The sequence below is a fragment of the Apis mellifera genome, linkage group LG1, assembly GCF_003254395.2.
Source record: "Apis mellifera strain DH4 linkage group LG1, Amel_HAv3.1, whole genome shotgun sequence".
NCBI classification, from domain to species: Eukaryota; Metazoa; Arthropoda; class Insecta; order Hymenoptera; family Apidae; genus Apis; species Apis mellifera.
In genome coordinates, this window is record NC_037638.1 from 27,288,203 (window position 1) to 27,313,809 (window position 25,607).

A 25,607-nucleotide genomic window follows, 5' to 3' on the forward strand; every position below is an offset into this window, starting at 1 on the left:
TTTGAAGACGATGATACAGGCAACTTTCCTCTCTACGTATATATATATTTTTACGATTAAAGGGAAATAAGGAATGGAATATATTCTTGAATCCGTTCCATTCTTTATTTATTTATTTATTTTTTTTTCTTTCTTTCGGTGCAACGAAGGTTTATTAAAGTTTCTCTACTTGCGCAGGATATGTCGCGCGATACAAAAGCGAGCGAGCGAAGCTAAGTGGCGTTTTACCGAACGTATTACATTTATTTAATATTATTTACGGCAGGTTTTACGACGCCAATGATACGTATACGGAGTCTACCCAATATCAAATATAACGTCGTAACCCCGAGAAAGCGCGGAGGAGGGTGGCGGAGGCAATAAATGTACGGCAAACGGCGTTCCCGATAGGCATCCTTGCGTACAGCTTCACCCTTCGCATATAGGTGGCAATCGAAGATCCTAGCTAGACCTCTGTGCCTTTGAAAAAAAAAAAAGAAAAAAAAATAATCGACAATTAAACTTGTCACTTTCATCCTATCTTCGCTTATTTTTATCTTCGAAGAAGTTAAACTCGAACTTGTAATCGTAGAAACTAATCAATAAGGAGGCGTGATAAAAAGTTTAATTTATACATCGATATTATTCTTTTATCGAAATTGGTACGCGCGATTTCCTCGAATGTGGAATAGGGGCGAGGCGCGATTTGAAATGCGATAGAATTTGTTGTACTTGTTTCGCATTGATCGATATCAATCGGGTACGTTGATGGTAAGAAGTGTGCAGTCTTATAAGAGAGCGGGTCCGGTGGTCGAGGATTGTGCGCATTCAGTATCCATGTAAATCCAACTACCCGTATCGCGTGGAATTCAATTCGAGTCGCTCGTCTACTGGGACGATGGCGGCCGAGCAAAAGAGAAAAGACTGTAAAGGGAAACGGAGAGAGGTTGATCTGAAATGGCTAAATAGAAAACGCAAACGACACCCGATTTTACGGCCACTCACGCTCTTCCCGTTCTTCCGATTCTCCTTCTCTCTCTCTCTTCCTCTTCTCCCCTCTCTCCTTCTATAACCCTCACAATTTCGTCGTTCACTCTACTACGATGTTGTTCGATACTCTTCGCAACCGCGACAAATTCAAATCTGTGTAAAATTTTTCACCGAGATTGAAATACACACGTTCTGATAAAAAAATATATCTCGCGTATTTCTTATATTACGTTCGATGTTTCTAAATGAAGTAAAAAAATTAGTTTATTCGTAGTTAAATCACGAAGCTATAAACGTTTCTTGCAAAAAAGAAAAGAAAAAAAATTAAGACGAGAATAGAATTTCCACGTGTTAGAGCGAATTATTTCAATCGGGGTTGAGAATTTGTCTCTGTCCAACAGAGAAGAAACGCGTGTACCTGGAGGAGAAGAGAAAATCGAGGGAGAAGAAAACTCGGCCTCTCGCCACTTTTTGGAACGTATAACGGCCTTGGCTATATCCGAACACAGTACCCGTATGCGTAGCCATCTTACCGGTTCCTCACCTTACCTTTGAATATTTTATGCAGACAATTCGCCGGTGCAGTTATTTCTTCTGCTTCGCGAAAAAAGATTCCGTATTCGTGGCACGTACCGCGGAAAGGTTCCATACAACAGCGCGCTATACATCGATTGTCGGTCACAATCACTGTACGTATTGCTGTCAAAACAAACCTACGTACGAAACAAATTTCCAACGCTTTTAGTATCCAATTGTAAAACGATCCAATTTCTTGCCAGTTTATTCCTACGAGTAACAATATTTCTCCTTCGCAAATCACAAAATTAGCAAACGTTTCTCCTGATTGATCGAATAATTCGAATTTTGATATATAAATATATAAATATATATATATAAAACTCGTCCTATCAATATTTTTGAATTTATTCTCGCACGGTATCGAGCTTAAGTAGATCGTAGGCGCGTACCTACTGTGTATAACGTGACGGTGGCGTTATCACTGTACCAGCGGCTATATCTATATAGAAGATACAAAGGTAGACGGTGAGGATGTTATACGTATCGCAGGTATGCCGGAGCCAAGTAGCATTTGCATGAATTTGTTGGTCCGATATCCCTACGAGGATCGTGGCTTCAAGCCGGAGAAGCGAAAGGGAGTCTCGAGGCTAGCGTGATCTTTGGAGGAGCGCTGAGGCTAGACGACCTCCTTTAAGAAGCGTTCGAGGGGAGGTGACTTTTTTCAATTTGTTAATTCAGGGTAATCTTGAGGGTGGCTAATTTCGAGCCAACCCTCTCCCCCAACCGAGCGATATTCCTCTTTCTTTGCCTCTGTACAACCTCCCTCTCTCTCTCCCCTTCCAACTTTTAATCTCTGCTATATTTCTTTGCTCGCCTTTCTCGCGAGTCTCTCCCTCCTCTCTCGCCTCGGTGAGCAAAATTACCGCACGCGATCCAAGATCGTTTATGGTTCCTTCTTACCTGCTCGAATAACGTAACTGCTTTCGAAGCTTTTTCGAAATCCGATTGTCGACGATGAATTCCGAGATTACCTAAAACGCTCTCGGGGGTAATAATGTAAATTCTTCCGACGTGCTTTTTTTACGAGGCTTTCTCCACGATTGTACTTATTCGTGACCCGAGAACGTAATCTCGCCACTCGTAGAAACAAGAAAAATATAGCACGGTAGTCCGCCAGTAAGTTTCTCGGTGGAAATAAATTGTTGCCGGATTTTTGCGTACAGCGTCGAATCGCGATACCACGAAAGAGAAAGAGGAATAATATACTTATATATACATATATATCCAAAATCGAAGCAAGGCGGGTAAAACGATGCCCATAGTCTTTGAGCATCGTTCTTGAGACACGAGGGTGGTCGAACACGGGCTAGTGTACACATAGGGTCGCTGGTAGGATGACGGGCGTCGGCCATGTTGTCTTGACATTCTCCCTCGAGGGTTGTCGGGGGTGGATATATTTAGCCTGCTGCCTCCAGGGACCCCTGCCACCCCAACCGTCACCCAACCCCCAAACCACTCCCGACTTATGATGCCGTTGTCCGACCAACCCCAAACTTTCTGCTGCCACTCCTTACACCAAGTTTATACACAATGTTCCAATGAACAAAGAAAACAGACGTTCGTGCTTCCAGCAATTGAAATATCTAAATATATATATATATGGCGAGTAGATAGCCATAGTTTCGTTGTTTTTTAATTATTCGATTAAAAAAAGAAAGAAAACAACTTTTTTCCTCTTTCTGTGTTTTTTCTTTCGAAAAATTCGTAACACCTTGGTGAAATTATCGAGTAGATACATCGATTAAAAGTTTTCGATTACAAATCTTATCGCGTGGTTGAAACGAGAAACGAATATGAATTAACATTGGATAATGTTGACGATGTATTCGCACAATAATATACACGTTGCTGAAGAAAGCAGGATAATGCGTAGTACGAACGATCGCAAAGTACATATATATATATATACTTCTCTTCCTTGTTTCTTTGCTCGTGCCTCTCGTTTTTTCAAACGGAGAGAAAAGTCATCAATATCTGGTGGCTTTTCTCTTCTGTCTAACAAGCGAGCAAGGGTCAAAACTTTGGCTGCGAATGGGCGGAGTCACGCCTAATCCCCAGAGTCAAAATGGAAGTCTCTAGAGACCTCCTCCTGTGGATCCACCGGCGAAAGTTCTGTCCTTCGTGGACGAGGTTAGGCCGGACTCGGGGGTGGTTGTGGACGATACTTGTGCAGCCGTGTAACATATTACCGAACGGGAGGACATTTTGCGAATTTCCGTACCCCCAGAACGGAACGGACGCGTCGGTAGGGTGGCCGAAGAACCGCGAGGGCTGCCTACGCACCCTTCGAATCTTCCCTCAAACGGAGGGAAGGGGTGCCTTCTTTCCTTTCTTTCGATCCACGCTTCCCTACGTGCCAATACCTCTGCGACCTCCGACGGATATACTTACGCGAACACCGTTGCGTGATGCTTTCCGACCGTTTGAATTGTTTCTTCCAAAGTTGCCCTTTAAAATTTTCCTTGCTTTCTTCATTTTTCGATTAAATTCTTTTTTCTTTCTTTCTTTTTTTCGATGAAAAATAGTTAGAGTAAGATGATGCAAGGAGTATAATTTGTTCTAACGAATACAATTATTACGATTCGTTGGAGAGGTATTTTTAGTTGAAATTCGCGGGAGGAATACAAAATTTATTTCGTACGACGGCGTGTTACAATATACAAATTTATTCCATAGAATTCATTTTCCAGTTTAATACGCGAGCTTGGAAAGCTTCGAGAGAAGGGAACGAGGAATCTGCAGAAGACGGAAAAAATAGGGGTTGTAAGTTGCGCAGATAATTCTTGGAGGCGGAGGCAGAGCAGGCAACCTTTTGTACGAGGGTGGTAGACTGAAAGAGGGTTGGTGATCGTAGGCACGAAGGTGAAAGCGTCCAAGACGCAGAACATAGAATTTTATACAATTTTAGGAAAGCACTACTTCCATCCAATTTTACGAGTAGTCGTATTAATATTATATTTCGTTCCTTCGATTATTCTCCTCTTATAACTGTATGTATTGAATATTATCTCGTGTAATGTTTAATTCGATAAACCAGTCATTATTACATATAAGCTTAATTATTTACAAAAATTTCATTTTGAAATATAATCGATTTAAAACTTCATAAGTTCTTTTATATTAGAATATAAGAAAAATTCGTTCGAATTCTATATAATAATTTAAATAAGTTCCATTCCTCGGGAAATTATCGTTTAAAATTAAAAGATTGCATAAGGTTTCTGTATTCCATATAAGAATTTTCAAAATGAAATCACTTTTTACTTTCGCTACCCTTTTATTTCTTCTCGAACGCCTCGGCTTCGTGACCCATGAAAGCTTGACTCGAACTACGTAAGGGAAACAAAGAGAGTTTCGAGGAAAAGGAGAAAAGAAAGACGGAGAAGGAGGAGGAGGAGGAGGTGGAGAAGGAAAGAATATCAGGATTCATGGGATCGAGAAAGAGAGCGTGAATCCCACGGGACTATCGACTGCCGAGTCCCGTGGGGCAAGTCGATACTCCAGGGACACCCCGTCCTCCTCCTTCGAAGTCTATCCTCTTCCTCCTCACCTCCTCGTCACCTCTTTCTACCAGCATTCGAGTTCTAAACAGTCGACGCAAGCGCGATGCATCTCTTCTTCTCCAAATGTATCATTTTTTTCTCTCTCTTTCCATAAATCAATTATCAATCTCCATTCTTCCTTAAAATTGATTATATTTCGTTCACTTCGAAGAATTAATTTCGGTATAAGCAACATTACAATAATAATTTTACGTGTTCGAAAAATAATGCACGCAAAAGAACAAAACGTATCGTACAAGTAGTTAATAAATTTAAAATTTAAAATTATATATCTTCATTCTTCGAGAAAGAAAGAAACGTAAGAATGATTCGAAAGACACGGTAAGAGCACGTAAGCACGGAGAGTTAAATGTAGAGTTAAATGTATGCGGCAGAATGAGCGGTAACAGTGTGCGGTCGGGTTGTCAGCACCGGTAAGTTATTTAGCGGTTGAGGCCGTAGCAGTTGGCAGCGCTGTCTAATTGTAACGACACCTTTGGGACTGGTATCACTCCCCGTATCCACCAAACCACCCACTTTCCACCCCCGTAATCGTTGAAGCGCTCAGGTACTCCCTCGCGCCAACCTACCGCCTCCTCCTCCTCCTCCTCCTCCTTCCTCTCGACTCCGCGCCTCTCCTCTCGCCAGCCTTCAGACGCTGTAAACCAAAAATACGACGACACTTTGTCGAAGCATCCGTGTCCCGTACGTTTTAACGTTCGACCGTGTACCGAGAAACGAGAAGAGAGAAAGTTACTGCTCTTACTTCCGCCCGTAAATCGAAATATAATTCAAATTATGTGTAATGGTTGCGCACAATCAATCAAATATTTCCTTTTACAAATATCGCATTTTTACTAGGAAAATAAATTAATGTAAATAGCCACGTGACTTTTAAAAGTTCCTTTTCATATTTTCTCGATTCGAGATTAAAATTTTCTATACCTAAAAAAAAATCTATAATTTGAAATTGCGCGTTATCGTATCGCGCGATAACAAGGAGCAAGTGATTTCTCGTTGATACGGAAACCGAAGGAAATTGGAGCGAAGAAGGAAGACAAAGTAACAGGAGCAGGTTGTCGCCTCGTAATCGCAAAGACTCGAAAACCGGGTCTCTCGTAAACTTCCACGCGAGCATGGACGTTTGCTTTATTGCCAGAGCTTCTGATATCGCGGCAGTTGGTAGCAACATCGGTAGAAAGGCAGGCGGCAGGCAGGCAGGCAGGCAGGCAGGCAGGCAGGCGGCATTATCTTCTCCGAGTGAGGGTGAGAGAGGGCGAATGCCCTCCCCATCGGATCACCATGGCAACCCCTGTACGTCCCGCCACGGCGTCGTGTCCTGCGTGCTTCCATGTCCTGCTAGCATGGCGACTGCTAACCTCCCAAACTCCTCTGTCGACGATAACCTACAAGACTTCCTCCTTCTTCTTCCACTTCTTTTTCTCCCTTTCGTCGTCCTCTCTTCTCAAAAGAAAAAAAAATCCGTTTATTCCGGTCAAATGCGATTCAGACCTAGTTCCTTATGACAATCGTTTCGAAAGAAACGAGGGATACACGCTCGATCTTATCTCGATGCGAACCAATCGAGTTTACAATCTTCCTGCTCGCGAGATTATATGTATATATATTTCGTTACGCTCGAATATGTAAATATCGAATATTTGGAAGTGACTGTACACGTTATCGGTGTGTAAGAATCTTGATATATTTATACTTGGATCGTTCGATTCAATTCTCTTTACACCGAAGATTTTATCCTGTTCTTGGGAAGCGCAGCCTAAGCAGCACAGGCCAAATGTGTATAAAAGAGAGTGTAACAAGTCGGTGGGAGGAGCAGTCAATAAAATTAGAACGGTCGAATGTCAGGAAAGGGAGGTAAAGAGAAGTTCTCAAGCGAGACAGAGTTGCAGATTTTACCAAGTTTGAAACTAGGTGTGCCTCTCAAAGCGGGATGCCGTTCTCGTGGGAGGGAGTAGACAAGGTTCGAGGGGAGGGAGAGGTACCCTCCGTAAGCCTGTTAAGGAAGAGTCGTGAGTTTCCTCAAAGGGGCCGCGAATATTAAAATCACATTTTAGCCCCCTCCACCATCCACCCTCCTTCTGTTTCAACTGACAAACTCCATGATTGTGCAACAAGATTAACCGAGATTAAGCGAGCTTCCGGAAAACCTGCAACCGTTGTATTATAATTTCATCCAGAACGCGTTATCGTTAAATCGTTTGTCACCGATGAATTTTACAAAAAGTGTGCTTGAAAATTTTGACTGCCATTTAAAATTAAGATATATATATATATAATTTTCTCTTTGAAAATAACATTTAATAACACCTATCTCTTGCCTTAACTTTCGTATCACGATCATTAATATTCCATTTTTGAATACAAAATCAAATGTTAATGACGCGGCAATTTAATTTAACGGTTCGTTCAAAAATTTCCAAAAATTTTATTCGAAATTATTAGATAACGAATGCAGAAAGTTCTTCCTTGGGGAAGAACTCACGAAAAACAAGATGTTTCCGATACGCGTGACATTTTTGTCTTTGGTAAGGACACACGTGTGGTGGAGCATGCGCGACTTACGGCCGTTTTTGTCGATATTTGACAGTAGCAACTTGAGAGGGTCCCAACCGTCCCTACCAAGCCCTCAGGGGCTCTGTATCTAAATGCAGACATTAATAAATCGCGGCCACACTCGCACATATTCGAATGTACGAATCGTCGTCAGCGGTAAGTTAGTTTACGCTGGTGGAGGTTCTGATGCGTTTATGGAAATGACTCGTGCCTTGCTCGGACAAAGTACGCCTAAGGCAATATGACATAATTCAACAATTTTCAGCTAGCCCTCCTCGCACACAGCTGTATTCGTATCTGTGAGAGTGAAAATTACGAGAACTGATAATCCTTTCTTACGAGTAAAATATCAAATAAAAATCGTAATTTTGAATATTGCAAATAAATTATGGAATTGTGCATTTCGATTCTCGAATTTTATTTTATTCTTTTTTTCTATTTCTTCGGATCGAATTACAAGGAAACGTATTCGTGATTCAATTTTTCTTTCTCGATCGATCGAAAGATAAAGCGATATAACGATCATTTCCCTGGTAAAAATTTTACGTTAATTCGAACTACGAATAATCTCGTCGTTTACGTGACTAGTGTTAACATATACGTATTATGTAACAGTAACTATGCGATAGATAGTAAATCGTCAGTTGATGTAGCATAGGTGCAAAGCAAATCTAGTTACAGCAGCCGGCCTCTCAAGCCGTCTTGTAGCTAATATGATAGACTGCCATTAGGGATATCTCGGTGTCGTGACGAGGGGACTGTGAAACGTACAAGGAGGAGAAGGAGGAGGGGGAAGGGCTACACAACATAGAGCCACGACAGGGTACGTTAGTTCGGGATATGCTAGTTAGTAAGACGTATTACTTACGTATGAATTATGCAGCACCTTGCTAGTGCCTGCCGAATAGCCTTAGCTTCTCCCATCTTAGGACTTGGGTAAACGGAACTCTCTCTGTCTCTCTCTCTTTCTCTCTGTTCATTGACAGGAATTCGGTTAAGTTATCCTCTTTACACATTGGCGGGCGCCCGATTTCCTTTTGTAAACACGAAAACGACCGTTCCCAATACAAAATACAGACGGATGGCAGTCGATTAACAGTCGTGTTTGATCTCGTAACCACCGCCCGTTTCGCTCGTTGAGACCGATCCTTGTACATCCTTTTTCTCGACTCGCAACTACTCCACACCCGAGCGTGGTCGAGGTGAAAATTTTTAATGGTTCCTTTAATGTGCAAGATGCTTAAAACCGGTTGTAAAAAGTAACGTTTCCATCGATGTCTCACGGAACGGTAGGTTTTTGAATATTTAGCGTGGAAAAAGCGTGGCTAAAGGCATGTAAGGACATTCATAACTTCTTGTCCGCCCGCCCGTAAATTTATTCTACTTGCACTCTCGGCCCGGCTCCTATTTACGCCGACGTCCCGGTAAGAGAAAATTAAACAGCGATATCACAAGGGCCGGTTAACGGTCCTATGCCACTCGCACGTCACGTCACGTTATTTTCTCAGCTTGTCTGAAATGTTGACTTTTGTGTAGATTAAATTAATGTTCATTTCAGGGTGACGTCCATTAAGGGATACTCTACTTGAGTACGTTTACCATTTACGTGATATTTAATATCGGATATTTATATAAAAATGGAGTTCAAGAAAAACCGATCGATTGTTAAACGTGCCGAATATGTGCGGCTAAAGAAAGATAATAATTTGAACGACCGCGTTAAAAGGCGTGTAGATATTTAATACCGTGTACGTACATTATCTAACGAGAAAATTATCGTTGTAAATTCCTTAACGTTATATATTACTACTAAAGTTTTACAGGCGACATTATAGTATATCTATTAAATATAAAGAAAGAAAGAGAAATTTGATCAATTCTTAAGATTAAGGAAAAAGGAAAGAAAAGAAATCAAGTTTGTCATTGATGACATGATGGAAAATGATGAATAAAAGAGAGGGACGCGTCTAGACAAACTATTTCGTTCCATGGGAAATGATTTCCTGAATTAACCGATAGCTTATATGTGATCCTTCTTAGCCGTTTCCTATCTATAATACTTCCTGTGGAGAGGATCTGAAGGAACGAGTCGGTAGATGCTGGATGACGGCGATGCAAAGAGGGTGGAGGTTTCAAGAAGACCGGTGCAGGGGGCGTAATGGAGGCTAGTTAAACATTAAGCATCCCCTGATACCTTGCTAACCCCTTACTAACCCCAGTTAAGGTGTATGCAAGGTATACAGCTCTAGGTGGTTTCCTATGCCTTACGGACCTCCGTATACATTCTTACTAATTGACGTCCTGCCCGTCTGCATTATGCACTTGCGATTACTCCCAGGCGTTTTCTTATTAAAATAATATATTCGATCGAACGGTGCGCTGCTACATCTTGGAAAGAAATCGTTATAGGAACACGTTATAGGAATCGTTATAGGAATTGTCTAGATTGTCCGTCACATCGTATTTCTTACATCGCGATATTTTAATCGTTTCTTCTTTTCTTTCCTTCGATTTTTCTTCTTATTGGATATTATTAATTTCTCCATTATATAGATGTTATTAATGTAATGATGGAGGCTACGAGTAAGAAATTATAAAAAATTATTGTAAAAATTTGTAACATTTTATTAGATTAATGAATTATCGGATGGATACAAGAAATGGTAAATTCAACGAATTCGATAGTCCGATAAGTAATTTGCAACCATAATGGAATTGTGAATTCTCTTAGAGGTTGATAACAATGAACGTAATGAAGATATCCCTAAGGGATACCAACAACCGAGATACATTGTTAATACGACTGCTGAGTAGGGGTTTGTCGTTTGGATAGGTGATTAGTACTCTATCGAACACGCCTCCAATTCCACTGAACAGACAGAATTTCTTACTTACCGATATCCCTTTGAGACTTGCAAGTTCTAGAAGTAGAATTTTTCCTGTTAATCCCTAAGAAGAAATTCATTTCCATTGACGTCCCTTACAAAGAGACCGATCCTTTTCAAAGAAAGTGTTGTCCGTAGACGTGACTTGCGAATAATTATATACTTTTTCAAAAAAAGGAAAAGAAAAAGAAAAAAGAAAGAAGGGAAAAAATATATAGCGAAAAGCGAATTAAACGTGACATTTATCAATTTTAAATCAACCTTACGTTACATCATTCGTTCTTTTAAAGTAACAAAAAGGGGGGGATATACTTAGGGAGCCGAAAACATGATTAAAGATTTTCCAACGTAGAAGGAAATGGATTTCTGATACGCGTAATGCTACCCTATTTGGAACTATTACGCGTAAGTCCCCAAGTAAGCCCCCTATATCCATTCACCCCTGGTCGAAATATATTTAGTAGATCACAAAGCACCTCCTTTCGCCTTAGCAGCACCCGTGTTATACAACGTGTTGATAACGCGCGAGGAAAGAGAGCGACGTGTATAATTTTCTACCGTGGAAAATTTTTTTCGATTCAATTTTTACCAAAAAAAGTCAATCGATCAAACTTATAGATTAAAATTTTATTCCCCGAAAATGAAAATGAAAAACTGTTTTATCGATTCCGAATGAACAAAGGCCCTGTGAATATCCGTCAGGCTTGTTGTACGCAAATTTGTCTTCGCAAATTCGATACGTGAAAATCTATAATTCGCGAAACGCGTTTCTGCGAATATGAGAATATTTCGTTAGAAATTAGTTTCTTACTGGACGAGGGGAGTATCCTCTTCGATATATAGTGAGAAAAATCGCTAATTGGTACATGGAAAATATTAACAAACCGCTGCACAAGTGCCGATGATTTACTGCAAGGTTTGATTGAATTCATTCCATTCTGTTTACCTGCCCTCTCTCTCTCTCTCTCTCTATCTCTCTTCCACTCGTTCCCCCACTCTTTCACCACGAGCCTCCAATATTTAGCTCTTTTTTTTTTTTTTTTTTTTTTTTTTTTTTTTTTCATTGACGTCGTTTATTTTTTCTGGCTCGTTCGTTCATCCATCCCAACGTTGCGAAGTTGTATACTGTAAAACTGGAAACAGCGAACGGTGCACGTTTCCCGCTACACGCCGTTGCCATTCTGTCTCCCCTTCTCCCATCGCATACAACCCTCCACTTTCCGCTGCGCGTTGCTGCGTTTTATTTTCATTTTAACAGAGGCAACGGAAAGGTATGCTACACGATCGGAAGGTAGGTAGGTTGGGAATGATTTCTCAATCGGTCGACTCCTGTATATTTTATTCCGTGTCAATTCGTTAGCAACCGAACAATCACCAATACGGCAAGAATTCGCCGATCTCTATCCACCGATAAACCGCTTTAATTTCGCGGGGAAATCGAAATTCTATTATCGCCCGAAATTAATCATCAACGTTAGAATCCTCTTTTCCCAACATTTGTTGGAAAAGAATTCTGGGATATTTATTCGTAAATTGCAATCCAATATTTGAATATTTAGATCGAAAACGGGCGCAGATATTTTTTTCGCGAAAAAGTGTATCAATTTTCGACCTGTTGGAACAAACGATCTTTAACACGATCGAACGTTTTTCGAACGACGCGAAACACACTTGCTGTGCCGGCTGTGTTAAGCGACGATCCAGAATAGATTTTATCGTGAAAAGTGGCGCAAGCTCGTGGAAAGCATCGGCTGAAGGAGAAAAATCTAATAGATGATCGAAATCGAGTTTGAGCCCCTGTAAGAAACTGGCCTTTCCACCCTTCTTGCTCGTGTTCCCGTTACAACATCGCCGATACTGTCGCCCCATCGAGCTTAGAATGAAATCCAGTTCGCATTTGAATCAGTCGGTAACGCAATCCATTAGCTCCTAACAGCCAATACTCGGAGGATAGCGTGGAAGGAAACGTAGTCGAGAAAGGGAAAAAAAAGAACGAAGAGGGACGAATAGACATCGATACGACGCCGGATCGGCCTTGTCGCCGATCATTATCGTTCGCGTACGAATACGTCCATCCCAATATTTCTATATTTATTTTCAAATCCTTTTCGATTGCTTTCGAAATTGGTAGTCTCGCGAATTCGATGAAAATAATAGGAAAATGGGGAAAAGACGAGCGTTGGTCAGAAGCGGCGATCTTCGATGAATCGTTCGAGAACGTTGACATTTTCGCACTTCGATTTCCCGAAAGAGAGAGAGAGAGAGAGAGGTATGTACAGAGGAGTATGGATTCGATAGGATTGGTATCTGGAAAAGACTAGAAGCCATCGGCGTCGTTCTCCACGCCTGAGGCACGGCAGAGACATCGTGTTTAGAGCAAGATTCACAAGGCCGATAAGGGAAAGTACAATGCTTTGAATACCCATCCAGCATCCCGATAAGATCTTAACGTCCTCTAAGAGTAAACGAAATTAAATTCGCTCGGCTCTCTCGGAACGGCCGAATGTTGTAGCCGTTAACACGAGGAGCTGGAACGTGAATACTCCGTGAATAGATACGTAGAAGCATGAAGCAGGAGATCGATACGTTTCTTTCCCTTTCTCTTTCCGCGTGTACTTCCCTCCCTTTCCCTTCTTCCTCGGCCTTTTCTCTTTACGCCACCCCGCCACCCTACCCTTCCCGTACGCGAACAAGGGCCACCCCGATCGGTTTTTCGTTTTTATTTTTCACTTTTCCAACCGCTATATGGATTTCGTGCCAAACGTGTTCGACTCGGTTGACAACTTGCGCCGGATCGTACGAGCCGACGATAAAAGTGTCGTTTAGATAATCCGGCCGTGTGTAATGCGCGATAATACGCGCTCGCTCCGTGTCGTTATCTGCGTGCGTGTGATATCGCAAAAAAGGAACGAATTGACGGCTTCCATCGTATCATTACATTACACATCCAAGGTATAAACATTTCTCTTCGATTCGCTAATTTCAACGGTGCGACTATTTAAAAAAAAAAGGGGGGGTTAAAAAATTATACCTCTTCGTTACAATTACAAGGTGTAATAAAATCAAATTTCTTTTCAACAAGATCGATACGATTACGATTACCTAAGATGACGACGCGTGTTCAATGACTTTATTAGCTTCAACGCTACTCGTTATTTATACCATTATACCTCTGCCCTGCTCTCGTGAAATTTTATGAGAATAATAAAAAAAAAAGAAGGGCGATAAAACGATGAAGCTGAGTAAGAGATAAATCAAGGATAAGAGAACGATGGATCCGCGCGGTGGCTGCGTTTTTTAACCGAACGATTTTATTCCTTCTCGAGGGTTCGTAAAATTAAAGGAATCGGCTGCTTTATTACTACGCCGTTGTCCCTCTATTTATCCCCTTAACGCGGAAATAGGGAAGGCAAAGGAACGCGGAAAAGACGCGGTAGAAGCGGAGGGGAGAGGAGGCGAGGCGACGAAGCGAAATCGGACGAGTTCCTTCTACGAGTTTCGCTCGGACGATTCGCGCAAACGAGAAAGAAAGAAAGAAAAAAAAAAAAAAAAGAAGCAAGCGTCGCTAGTAGGAGGTATGCGTTTGATTTTTCGATCGAGTCCCGGGATCGTATAGACGCAGTCCGTAGGGGGATAACAATGGTGTCCCACGGGAGGACAAGCCTACCAGCCACCCAGAAAACTACCCCCCTTCATCCGTCCAACTCTTCATCGTCTCGGTCCTTCTGATTGTTTCCTACGAGTTTTCTCCACTTTTCTCTCTCTCTCTCTCTCTCTATCTCTCTTCTCAACAGAGATATATTCCTATTTTGCTCTCTTCGTCGAATTCTTTCTTTTCCGTCACTGCGAACGCGAATATCCCTCATCCACTAAAATTTTCTCAAATTCAATATCCTCCCTACATTATACATAATTCATGAAAATTGAGCTGTCGACTTTTTACCTAAAACCTATCTTTTCTTCCCTTCATTTTCTTTTTTTTGAATTTCTCTTCTATCGCTCGTACGTTACGATTCGTAAAAGCGTATCATTCATATTTCGTCACGATTCTTTCTACTTTTTGAAATATATTCTATAAAATTTTTAAATTTTCTATGCGTTTAAACAAATAAGATTTTATCGATAAAATTGCTATGAATAATTTATTATCTTGATAGGATATGTAAGAATGCTTGGACTTGTAACATGTAAGATCTTAGCAAAATCTTTGAAACACATATATGGAATATAACGTGTGGAAAGCTCTGACGCTGATTTATCGGAATCGAATATATTTTTAGAGGTAGCCACCTTTTGACATTTTAGATAGACTGTGGTAACCATGAACGTTAGCGCGGTATACAATAGCAGTACAGCCCTAAAGGTCGAAGAACGCGTGGTTCGAGGTTTAATCTAGAGAAATACTGAATAATAGAGGCGAGTAGAACAGGGCTTACGATTGGCTTATGCAATATTCAGGCTTACTTTCCAGCCAAGTTCGCGTTCTAATTAAGTTCTCGGCGTTGAAGAGCGTTAAGCACTTTGTCAACCGTTTAACTCCGCTCCCCTCTGCTTTCAGATTCTTCCTCAAATTCTTCCTAAAGTGCAACCAGAACTGCCTTAAGAATGCGGGCAATCCACGTGACATGAGACGTTTCCAGGTAAGTCAAACGCGTCCATCGTTTATTTATCGATGTTAAAAAAATTTCGACAAATCGGATGATTCCCTTTAAAAGTTTGATCGTTCGATTATTCGAAGGAAAAGGGAGAGGCGAGAAAAAAAAAAAAGTCGGTCATCGTTCGAATCACGACTCGCGAAATTATGTATATAAAAGCGAAGTAGAAAGGTATCGTTGTGCGTGCCTCTCGGCTTCTTGGCTTCTTTTTTAATTTCTGAAAAGAGAAGAAAAAGTTGGTCGAGGAGACAGCAATTTCCCGATGGTCGGCCATCGTCGGAAGTTGAGATCCCCATCCAAGAGACGTAATCCAAGGGGTTGGCAATTAGCTCAGCGCGGCATCAACCGACCCACCCCCGTATCCGTTCACCCCTACCCCCGTATAACGGTCTCTCCTACTCACCGACAGCCGTATCTCGCCACCCCGTCCGTATCCATTTCCACGGACAAAAGGTAGAATTAAAAAATAAATTACCAAAAACTTTGCGCTCTGCCTTTTCGCCTTCTTCCATTGCTTCCGTCCGCCTTATCGCGCCATTTCTTACGTTTCCCTTTCTCCTTTACTCACTTTGTAATCGAATAGAAGAGATTCGAGGCTGTTCCTCCAATTCTTCCCTAATTTTTTTCTTCTTTTTTTTTTAACCAAAGTTACACGTTATTTCAAAATTTGTCCACCTCTCGTGGATTTTATATATTTGCATTCGACCAGTTAAAGGTGAACTTAAAGTTAAAACGCTTATCCCTTCTTCGAATTTGTCTAGGAATTGCTTATTACTCGGCGTGGCGAATTAAAATTTTAGCAGTTCCTTGAAAATTTGCCTCGCGAAGGCCAGCCAAGCTTTATACCCTCACCCTTGTGCCGGCCAAGTTTGCACGACGTTACGTGCTACGTAGCACGGCCAACTAGCCAAGAAAGTTGTGAAGTTGCGAAAGGACAAAACTTTGGGCATTTACCAACCGCCCAGTCGATTTTATAAACGTTCTTTCTACTTTCTCCCGAAAATCATCGCCCTCTTGTTTGCATCCTCGACAAACTCGAGGTTAACCGCGTGGCTTGTTTCAATTTGTCCAAACTTTTATTCGTTGAAATCGCATTGCTTGTATCGTAAAAACAGATTAGTTTACCACTGAAGCCAAATTCAATTATTCCCAATAGAGCGTTGCTAGTAATTTATTTGATGGAGGATAATCTTGTAGTTAATTTAAATGAAAGTATATATTACACTTTATATTAATGTATGTATCTTTAATATGTATCGTACGATGTTTAAAAATAATGACAAATTATTTAATACCATAATGTCCCAAAATTAGTTATTACTAGAGATATTCCAAGGATCAGGTTTAATGAGATTATATTCATACATTTGTACGATAGTATCTATCATACGTGCAAATAGGGGGTCACGAGAGTCACGGAATGCATGGCGAATACATATAATGCGATGCAGCAAATCAGGCAACGTTGCTTGTTCGCAAGAGATATATGATTAACATATGTTACTTACATAACGCGTAAATAAAATTACGCAACACTGTGTTCCACGACACAGTTTTCATTTCACTATACATCGAAAAATTGGCATAAAAATGGCATAAAATAATTCCCTACGCGATAACTATTATTATACTTGTATTTATCGATTGCAACAAATTTGAAAAGCAGTATCATTTCCATCCAATCTATTTCATGCGACCAAAATTTTCCTAAATTTTGTAAGCGAAATCTTACGTCGACGAATTTCAACGTTCCGTAACAGGTGGTCATTTCCACGCAAGTAGGAGTAGAGGGACCGCTGCTGGCCGTCTCGGACAACATGTTCGTTCACAACAACAGCAAACACGGACGTAGAACGAAACGATTGGATCCCAGTGATCCTGGAGAATACAACAGTAAGTAACACCTAAGATTCTCTAATTCAACTTTGATCATAAATGTCGTGATATCGCTTTCCATCCCCTCCAATATTTAATTCCCCTCTCTGAAATCAATGCAACGTAATGTAACTTAATATTTAAAAAGTTTGATACAAACGATACGATCGATCAAAAAATCGGTATCGATGAAAAGCGTGTCTTATGGATGAACTTTCCTTCCTTCGAACAGAAAAGAAGATACGGAATTAAATTGCGCGCAATTAATCGCGTACACGTAATCTCGCGATAATTCTCCGACCGATTTATAGTCGTCATTTACAATTGGAGAATCCTAGCGCCCACCCTTACGGAATTCTCGAACGAAAGGGAAGGGAGCGAGTCGGTTTCTTCGAGATCGGTATAACGGCTCGAGAGTGGAGAGAGGGTGGAATCGTAAAAGGAGAGGGAGGGGGCGTGCTCGGAGAATAGGATATAAGGAGTCATAGGGCAATTCAGCAAAGTTTGGCGTCGGTCGCGCATACAAACGGCTGATATCATGCGGCCACCCTCTCGACTACGCGCGGCTTCTCTTCTCCCGCCTTTCTTCTTCTTCTTCACTCTTTCTTCCTCGCTGCGCCAAGACAAGATGTAAATCAATGGGATGCGGGAAAACGAGGGATCTACCACGCTTCTCTCCGCCCTCTCTTTCCTTGCTCTCTTATTTCCTCCATTCCTCTTCTTCTCGCTTCTTCCCCTCTTTCTTCTGTCGTATCTTCTCTTTTTCTTCCTCTTTCTTTTTTTTTTTTTGCCAAGTTGGCTGCCATCGAGGGAAGAGAGATACGGATAGATAGGAAGAATGAAAGGAGAAGAAGAAAAAAGGGAGGAGAATCGAAATGGACCTTTCTTCTCTCTCTTTCTACCGCCGATCTCGCTTCGTCTTAACGCTGGTTGCTCCGAGATGTCGGTTTGTGAATGCTAAGTTTACGCTATCTCGAGCCATCCTCTCGGCTTTCGCAACTACTGTGACGCCATACCGCTAACACTCTTTCCAAATTCCCTGGCGAGCAACTCCCAAAACGCTGAAACAGGCATACCAATGAGACAAAGGAGAGGGGGGGGAACGTCGAAAGAGAGGACAACTAAAGAGAACATCTTGCGTAGTTACAAACGGATAGGATCTTTCCATCCGTTCCGGAAATCAAAGTTTCAGATCGATCGAAACAGATCTTCTTCCTCTTCTCGACCAGAAGTTTTGTCGCAACAAGGATGGTTCGTTCATAATTCATCGGGATATAGTTTGTTTTCGTAGAAAAAGATTTTCCATCTGTATCGCGATGAAAAAAAGAAAAATAGAAATTGTGAAGAATGGAACGCGATATTATCGTAAAATGATGGAAAGCGAAAGGAATTTCTTTTTTTCTCGAAAAAGTTCTCGGATCTTTATATCGGGGTAAACGAAGTTATCGCGCGATCTCACAGTGATCAGAGAGAATCGGGCCGAACGTGTTGGAGTACGACTCTTTGGCCACGGTTTCGTGGTAAGAGAGAAGCTAGAAAGAGTAGAAGGAGTAGTAGCACCCCTTACCACTTTGCCACTGGCACGGGGGATTTTATTTATTCCGGGTTGGTACGCTTGTTCCGGCCTCCTCCACTGAATCCCTCTTTTCAACCCTCCTCCTCCTCCTCCACCTCCTCCTCTTCCTACTTTTCCGCCTCATACCACTTTACCCGACAATTCTCCAGCAGGGTGGTTGCCAACGTGGCCGACTCTGCTTAACGACTTTCTTCTACATTGAACGCAATAAATACCCATGTCCCATTCAAGAATCTCTATTTACACGGTTACCACCGCTGTTCTTTAACGCTATGCCCTTCCCCCCCCCCCCTCCAATACTCGAATCTTCTACTTCTTACTTACTCTCGTCGCAAGATAGACGATATAAATTTCCTTTCCTGACGCGGTTCCACGAGGTGTAACGATGTCAACGGAACAGATTTAAGCAGTCGTTAAATTTCGAAACGCGATATTTCAAAATCGTACGCCGAGTTGGAATCTCTTAAACCTTTTAAGATTTAGTAGCGTAAGCACTCGAGGTGGAAACTGTTTGAGCATCACTGGGGGCAATATACCATGATGTCAGCCACTCTGCCGTGGCTCCGCTCTGCCAGGGTTGGTACCGGGGGTGGCTTGGCTTCGCCAGGGTACAAAATGATATCATTGGGTTATAAATTCCAAGCAGAGACACCGGCGGCCCGATCGCCTCCCTTCCTTCTTGTTACAACCCTTCTCTGCCCACTCTCAGCCTCCTCCTCCTCCTTTCTCTTTCTCCATCTCTTTCCTTTTCATTCTTTCTTTCTCTCTCTTTCTCTCTCTTCCCGCTAGAAATATATCTATCAAGCGGCCTTCCACCGAATAAACAGAATATTCGGATAATTTTCCGTATCCCACCTCCTAACCAACTGTCTCCATTTGCCTCGCGCGATCGAAGGATTATTCGCGTAATTTTTCAAACCTCTCTCGTATTATTGTTTTCGTGATTTCGCGTGTAAAACGCGACAGGGGGGGAGGAGGGCCTTTTTACCGTGTACGTTTAACGCTCGTAATTAAGAAATTGTATACACGTGGTAAAATTTCGTAAAATTTGTTTCAACGCAAATTAGGTCATACATAATTATGAATGTTAATATAGCTTAAAATAATTTTATAACTGCAACAGCACAGACACGCAAATGTAAATGGTTAATCATACTATAATGTTAAGATATTAACATTGTGTGCAATTTTAATTTATATATCTCTGGTAGGTTTAATTCAAACCATCATTCACACGTGGAATAACTTGAAATCTTGCGGTTACATTAACGATGCTGCATTTGTATCGACAAAATAAGCAATATTTTGCATTCGCACAATTTTAGGTCTTTACACGCCAGTACCTCTTCAAACGCCGTGTATAAAAGCGATATCGCCGAACGAAGGGTGGACATCCGGTGGATCGACAGTGATAATCATCGGGGAGAATTTCTTCGACGGGCTTCAAGTTGTTTTTGGATCGATGTTGGTTTGGAGCGAGGTGTGTAATTTTTTTTAAAAATCGAAATTTAAAAATCGAATTTCAAAGCTTTCGATTTTAAGTTTAATTCGCTTCTTCTTCTTCTTTTTTTTTTTCTTCTTCTTTTCTTCCAGCTAATCACACCGAATGCGATCAGAGTACAAACTCCTCCTCGGCAGATACCAGGCGTCGTTGAAGTGACGTTATCCTATAAAACTAAACAATTCTGTAAAGGTGCACCCGGTAGATTCGTCTACGTTTGTAAGTATATAATAACGGAAAGTTTGCAACCAATTCTTTCCAATTCTTTCCATGATGACGTATTAAGAGAAAAAGGAGGGAGAAAGAAAAAGAAAGAGAGAGAGAGAAAAAAAAAGGGACGATGACATTCGCAAAATTTTTCAGCATTGAACGAACCCACGATCGATTACGGCTTCCAAAGGTTACAGAAGCTTATTCCCCGGCATCCTGGAGATCCCGAAAAACTACCAAAAGAGATCATATTGAAAAGGGCGGCCGACCTCGCGGAAGCTTTATACAGCATGCCCAGAAGCGGAAACGCTGGAATTACGGGGGCACCGAGGAGTCCGGGATCGGGTCATCCACCTGCGCCTCCAACCTCCAGTTCGGCAACAGCGTTTAACTCGTACACAGGACAGCTCGCGGTGACGGTGCAGGAAAACGGTAGCGCGGCGAAATGGACAGACGGCAAGTATCGAAACGATATTTAACATAGACTGACACGATAAACTCGTTGTCGCAATTAGAAACGATCGCGCTGATTATCACGGATCGATCGACGTATAAAACTTTTTTTTTAATAAACGTACAATTCACTGCTTTACGCATTTATACTATTACGCACGCGATAATGAAATAATATTGATTTGATTTTAAAATTCGCGGAAACGAATCGAAAAATCCGTTAAAATCGAACGCGATTGAAATCGAACGTTATTAAGGTACATGTCGATCTTCTCCTCGTTCCGGTGCAGTAGGCAAAACGCAATGAACAGAATGATGAAATACTGACGAGTTCGTCTGACGGGCAGGTTTCTATTTCTAGACGGTAGTTCCGTGACGACAGGAGCCGGTGGTGGAGGCGGAGGCGGCGGTGGTGGTAGCGTCGGAGGGAGCGTCGGTGGTAGCGCCGATGCGTACAGGCAGAGCAGCAGCGCGAGTCCGCGCGGGGTTGTGACAGGCGGTGGTTATTGCGGAAGCTCGGCCAGCACGCCTCACAGTCACAGCACAAACGGAAGTTACTCGGTAGCCAATCCGTACACCGGTAGTCCAACCCTTTACACATCGCGTAAGTATATCATTTTTTTTTTCTTTCCTACAGGAATCGACCTCTCGTCTCTGCATTCTCCGATCTTATCTTCCCGAATCATCCTATCGATTGTTCTTCTTCTTCTTCTTCGCTTCGAAAAGTCCATTATATATAAAAAAAAAAGAAATCGTTTACTTTTAATAATTTCCATGCTTCTACCTTTTTTTTCTTTTTTTTCTTTTTTTTTGAAAGAAACGAGACGAGAACGTTTGTCGGGTTTATATTTATAACGAAATGCATGTTGCGCGAAATCACAGAGGACACATCCGCTTGTTACAGTTTAATGGTACAGTTTAATCGTTTATGCATGTATTTATGATTTTCCCTTATGTGAAATTTTCGTTTTAGCGCACGAACAGTATGGCATTTTCTATACGTCCGGGGACGGGAGTGCGTTCGCTCCCGTAGTACGACCACCGACCACCTCAGTCCCACCGCACTGGTCCACACAGCACCACCTCGCCACAGCCGCCCAGTAACCGCTAACCGTCCACCATCACAACCACCATCATCACCACCACAACCACCCTATGCACTACGATTAAAGAATTATGAGAAACATGCACGAGAGACGAGAGATTCGAGGATGTATGTACGCACACGTTCATTTATCAATCGTTTGATAAATCCCCTCCCCTCCCTCCCTCGTTTCGTTAATTCGATATCGCCTCGCGATTAAAACGCCCCAACGGGATCCACTTAGCGAATAAGATCGATCGAGGTGAGAACCCCTCGTTTTCTTGCGCCACGTGTCCGAATCGCCAATTTCGAATTACGATTCCTCCTCGTCTTGCGTATCGATCTATTCTATCCCAAAATTTATATATATACCCCCGTTCGTTAAACTTCCTTCTGTATTCGTACGTATGAGCATTATGCATGAAACGAATTTTCTACGTATATATAAATATATATATATTCGTAATTTGTAAACTGTAGCGAATGACACTAACGTATAACCGACAGTTGGTATGTTGCAGGACTAGGAGAGGTGGTCGGTTCACCGTTCAACGTGAATCCATTTATGTTGCCGACCTGCAGCCAAGGTTATTCAAACGCCGCCAGTCCGTTGCTCTCGTCGAATGGGAAATAGTGTTACGAGATGTAAGCTCCGGCGAAAATATCGAGGGGTTACGTGTTCACGGAAGCGAAATCCATCGAAGCGGAGGCTCTCGTCGAATTCTATTATTCCGATAATCATCGTATTCGCGATTGACAATCGCTTTCTTGAATCGAAACCGGTCCTCTCGATTCATTCCTTTTCCTTTCTCCTCTCCCTTCTCCCGGTTCTTCCCGCGTAACCGAAGAAGAAACGTAACCGCGGAGAAACCGTCCGCGGAATGATTTTCGTCGGAGTTTCGACCGATCACTTCAGTTTGCGAGAGTACAGTGCAAAAAAAAAAAATAATAATAATAATAATAATAAAAAGATCGATAACGTTTCATCATTATCACGATGATCGAATAAGTTAAGGAATGATACATATCGAAGCACGTAGGAGAGAGAGATTTTCTTCGTTCATTGAATATAGTCGTTCGGTTCGTTTATAGATGTAGTACAACAGTTTTGGAAAAAAAAAAAAAAGAAACGATCGACTATTCGTAGTAGAAATTACTACTCGTGATACGTGGTAATATAATTTTAATAAATTATTTCTCTCTTATATGCATCTTTTAATCCTTGGAAATTATTTCATTTCGAGAGAAATTCGAGTTCGTAGTATCGTTGAGAAAAAGAAAAAAAGAAAAAGAAAGAAATATAACCGAACGACTATTCAGACTTTTCGTGTCTCCGATACTGCTATTTTTAAAAATCTAGCTGTCTCGATACGAAAAGATCGTTTTTTATCGATAGAATCGAGTACCTCGTTTGCCCTGCGTCTCCTCTCGTATACGAAAATCATTAAACGATTATATCTTGCGACAAAGTATTTTCAACGTGTGTTTTTTCTTCGTAACCGTTTCGGTAGGCGGCGATATGCGCCCGCGGTTGTTTAAGAGGCAAATAGTATACGCAGGCGGGGGGACGTTGACAGGGTGCCGCGGAATTTTATATCAAAGCAAGCAAAGAGGCTAAATATAATAAAGGGGATGATATAATAGGGCGAAATGACACCACTAGACGGACATATCGCTTATCAAGTGAATAACAAGACATCATAGTTTTAGAAAGCATTTTCAAAGTTTGAAATTTTATCTTCCTACCCGTACGTTTTAAGAGACTAACCAATATCGGCTAGGTAGCGTTAAATAAACTACGTCTAAAACTCGTAATTTGTAAATTTCCTTGTAAATATTGTTGCGATGTACAAAAAGATAAAAACTATTTCCAGGAATCCAACGAAACGATATTGTAAACGTGATTGTAGGGCGAAAATTAATTATACATAGATGTAAATAAATACGGTAGATCGTCATAGCTTGACTCGTAAAATTGATTGAAATTACGCTGGCGATCCAATCTTTTAACGTGCTAAATCGACCACCGCGCGATAATATAGTATACCGCTGTTTTTTCATCGATATATTTCTACTAATCGGTCAAAACTTATTTCCTCCGACGTACGTACGTTTATAGCGATTCGTGTTCTTCTGAGAGAGAGAGAGAGAAAGAGAGAGAGAGAGAGAGAGAGAGAGAGAGAGAGCAACGTTAAAAATTGGAATCGTCCGCAGCAACTGTATAAAACGTATATATAGTTGATTGAAATCGTTCGATAAGCCGGCCCAAAAAAAAAAAAAAAATACAAATTTCACAGGAAACGAATCTCACGAAAGTATACGAAGCATGTACCGTTGCAGAATTGAAATCTTCGATTAGTCCAGGATTTTGCAGCAGTTTACGAGCGTAGATCGTATCGTTTCTCTTTTCTTTCTTTCTTTCTTTCTTTCTTTTTTTCCTTCTTTCTTTTTCTTCCTTTTCGAAACGAGTATCGTTAAATCGTTTATCATATTGTAAAAAGTTCCTTTTTGCATATCGACTCGGCGAGCAAACTTCCTCAATGAAGAGAAGAAGCTCTTTGTATCCCGGAGCCTACGCGCTCTGCGTAATTGTGATCTTGATTATAATATATATATATATAAATATATATATATATATATATATTAATTATCACTTTCGTTCGATCACACAATGTCATCCTTTTACATGGCGTGTCGTTCTTGTACGCATGCGAACAACGTATACGCGCGTACAAACACTCGTCGATGTATATTAAAATAAATTAAACTTACATTTTTGAGAATTAAAATCGGCCACAGATTTATTTATACCGATCCTTTCATTTTCGTTTATTTTTCTTTTCTTTTAACATTACATCGTTGCCAAGAACAATCGGTGAGTATTATATTATACATCCGTGCAAACAGAAACAACGAAGTTAACCAGTCTTCCATCGAATCGTGTTGCTCCCAAGAGTTGGGATCAACAAATAGCGAAACAGGATCTCGAGGACCACTTCGGACCGATTAGTTCACATGGTGTCCTGTTACCGGCAAACGGTAGCACGCAGGGAGCGCGTTATTGTAAAGCTGTTTGTGTTATTAGATTTAGATTGGTCGGCACGTGGCACGCGGTATGGCCGCCACGTGTCCCATTGCAAACGTTACAACGTGGATACAATACGAAATCGTTTTTCTTCCAATATTGCTTTCCTTCCCGACCCCTACGAAAACACGTTCTTTCATCGTGATCGTACGTCATTTTGCTTATTATTTTCCCCGCGATCAGCCAGCGGCGCATGCCTCGCTCGCTAATTATTAATGCGATCGCAAATCAATCTTTTCTCTCGGCCTTCTTGCTTTGCGTTCATTGTTTCGGTAATTAGCGTCCACTGTTTCCGAATTAATTATTAACGTTATTACAAAAAAAAAAAAACGACAAAGCACGTATTTAACAACGTCGAACACTAAAGTTTAAAGTTACACGTTTTATTTATTTTCGATACATTAATACACTTTCTCGCCGAATTGTTTCGATCCCCCGGTTGCAAACAGCACCCTCGTTGCCCGCCAATCTACCACAGTCGGCTTACTTTTTTCGCCACGTGCGATCCCATAAAATTCTATACGAGGTATGTCGCGTTCGATCTAATTGGAATCTAAAAGAGGAGAAAAAGGAAAAATAAATAAGAGAAATGGGAAGAGCAATCTTTGTGAAAAGTTTG

General features: G+C 41.4%; 1 protein-coding gene across 5 annotated transcripts in view; it reads left to right on the forward strand.

Moving 5' to 3' along the window:
* Positions 1-24,186, forward strand: part of LOC410694 (transcription factor collier) — a 66,203-nt gene extending 42,017 nt beyond the window's left edge. Inside the window, exons 7-14 of one of the 5 annotated variants that reach the window (XM_026443658.1) lie at positions 15,108-15,189; positions 16,965-17,097; positions 19,981-20,135; positions 20,249-20,375; positions 20,520-20,822; positions 21,181-21,423; positions 21,793-22,032; positions 22,411-22,515. In XM_026443658.1, the coding sequence (XP_026299443.1) occupies positions 15,108-15,189; positions 16,965-17,097; positions 19,981-20,135; positions 20,249-20,375; positions 20,520-20,822; positions 21,181-21,423; positions 21,793-21,923 (1,174 nt within the window). In that variant the 3' untranslated portion in view covers positions 21,924-22,032; positions 22,411-22,515. Of the gene's footprint in view, positions 1-15,107; positions 15,190-16,964; positions 17,098-19,980; positions 20,136-20,248; positions 20,376-20,519; positions 20,823-21,166; positions 21,424-21,792; positions 22,033-22,410 lie in introns of those variants that run through there. The other 4 variants (XM_006571728.3, XM_006571730.3, XM_006571729.3 and 1 more) reach the window with 4 other exon arrangements.
* Positions 24,187-25,607: the final 1,421 nt, after the last annotated feature.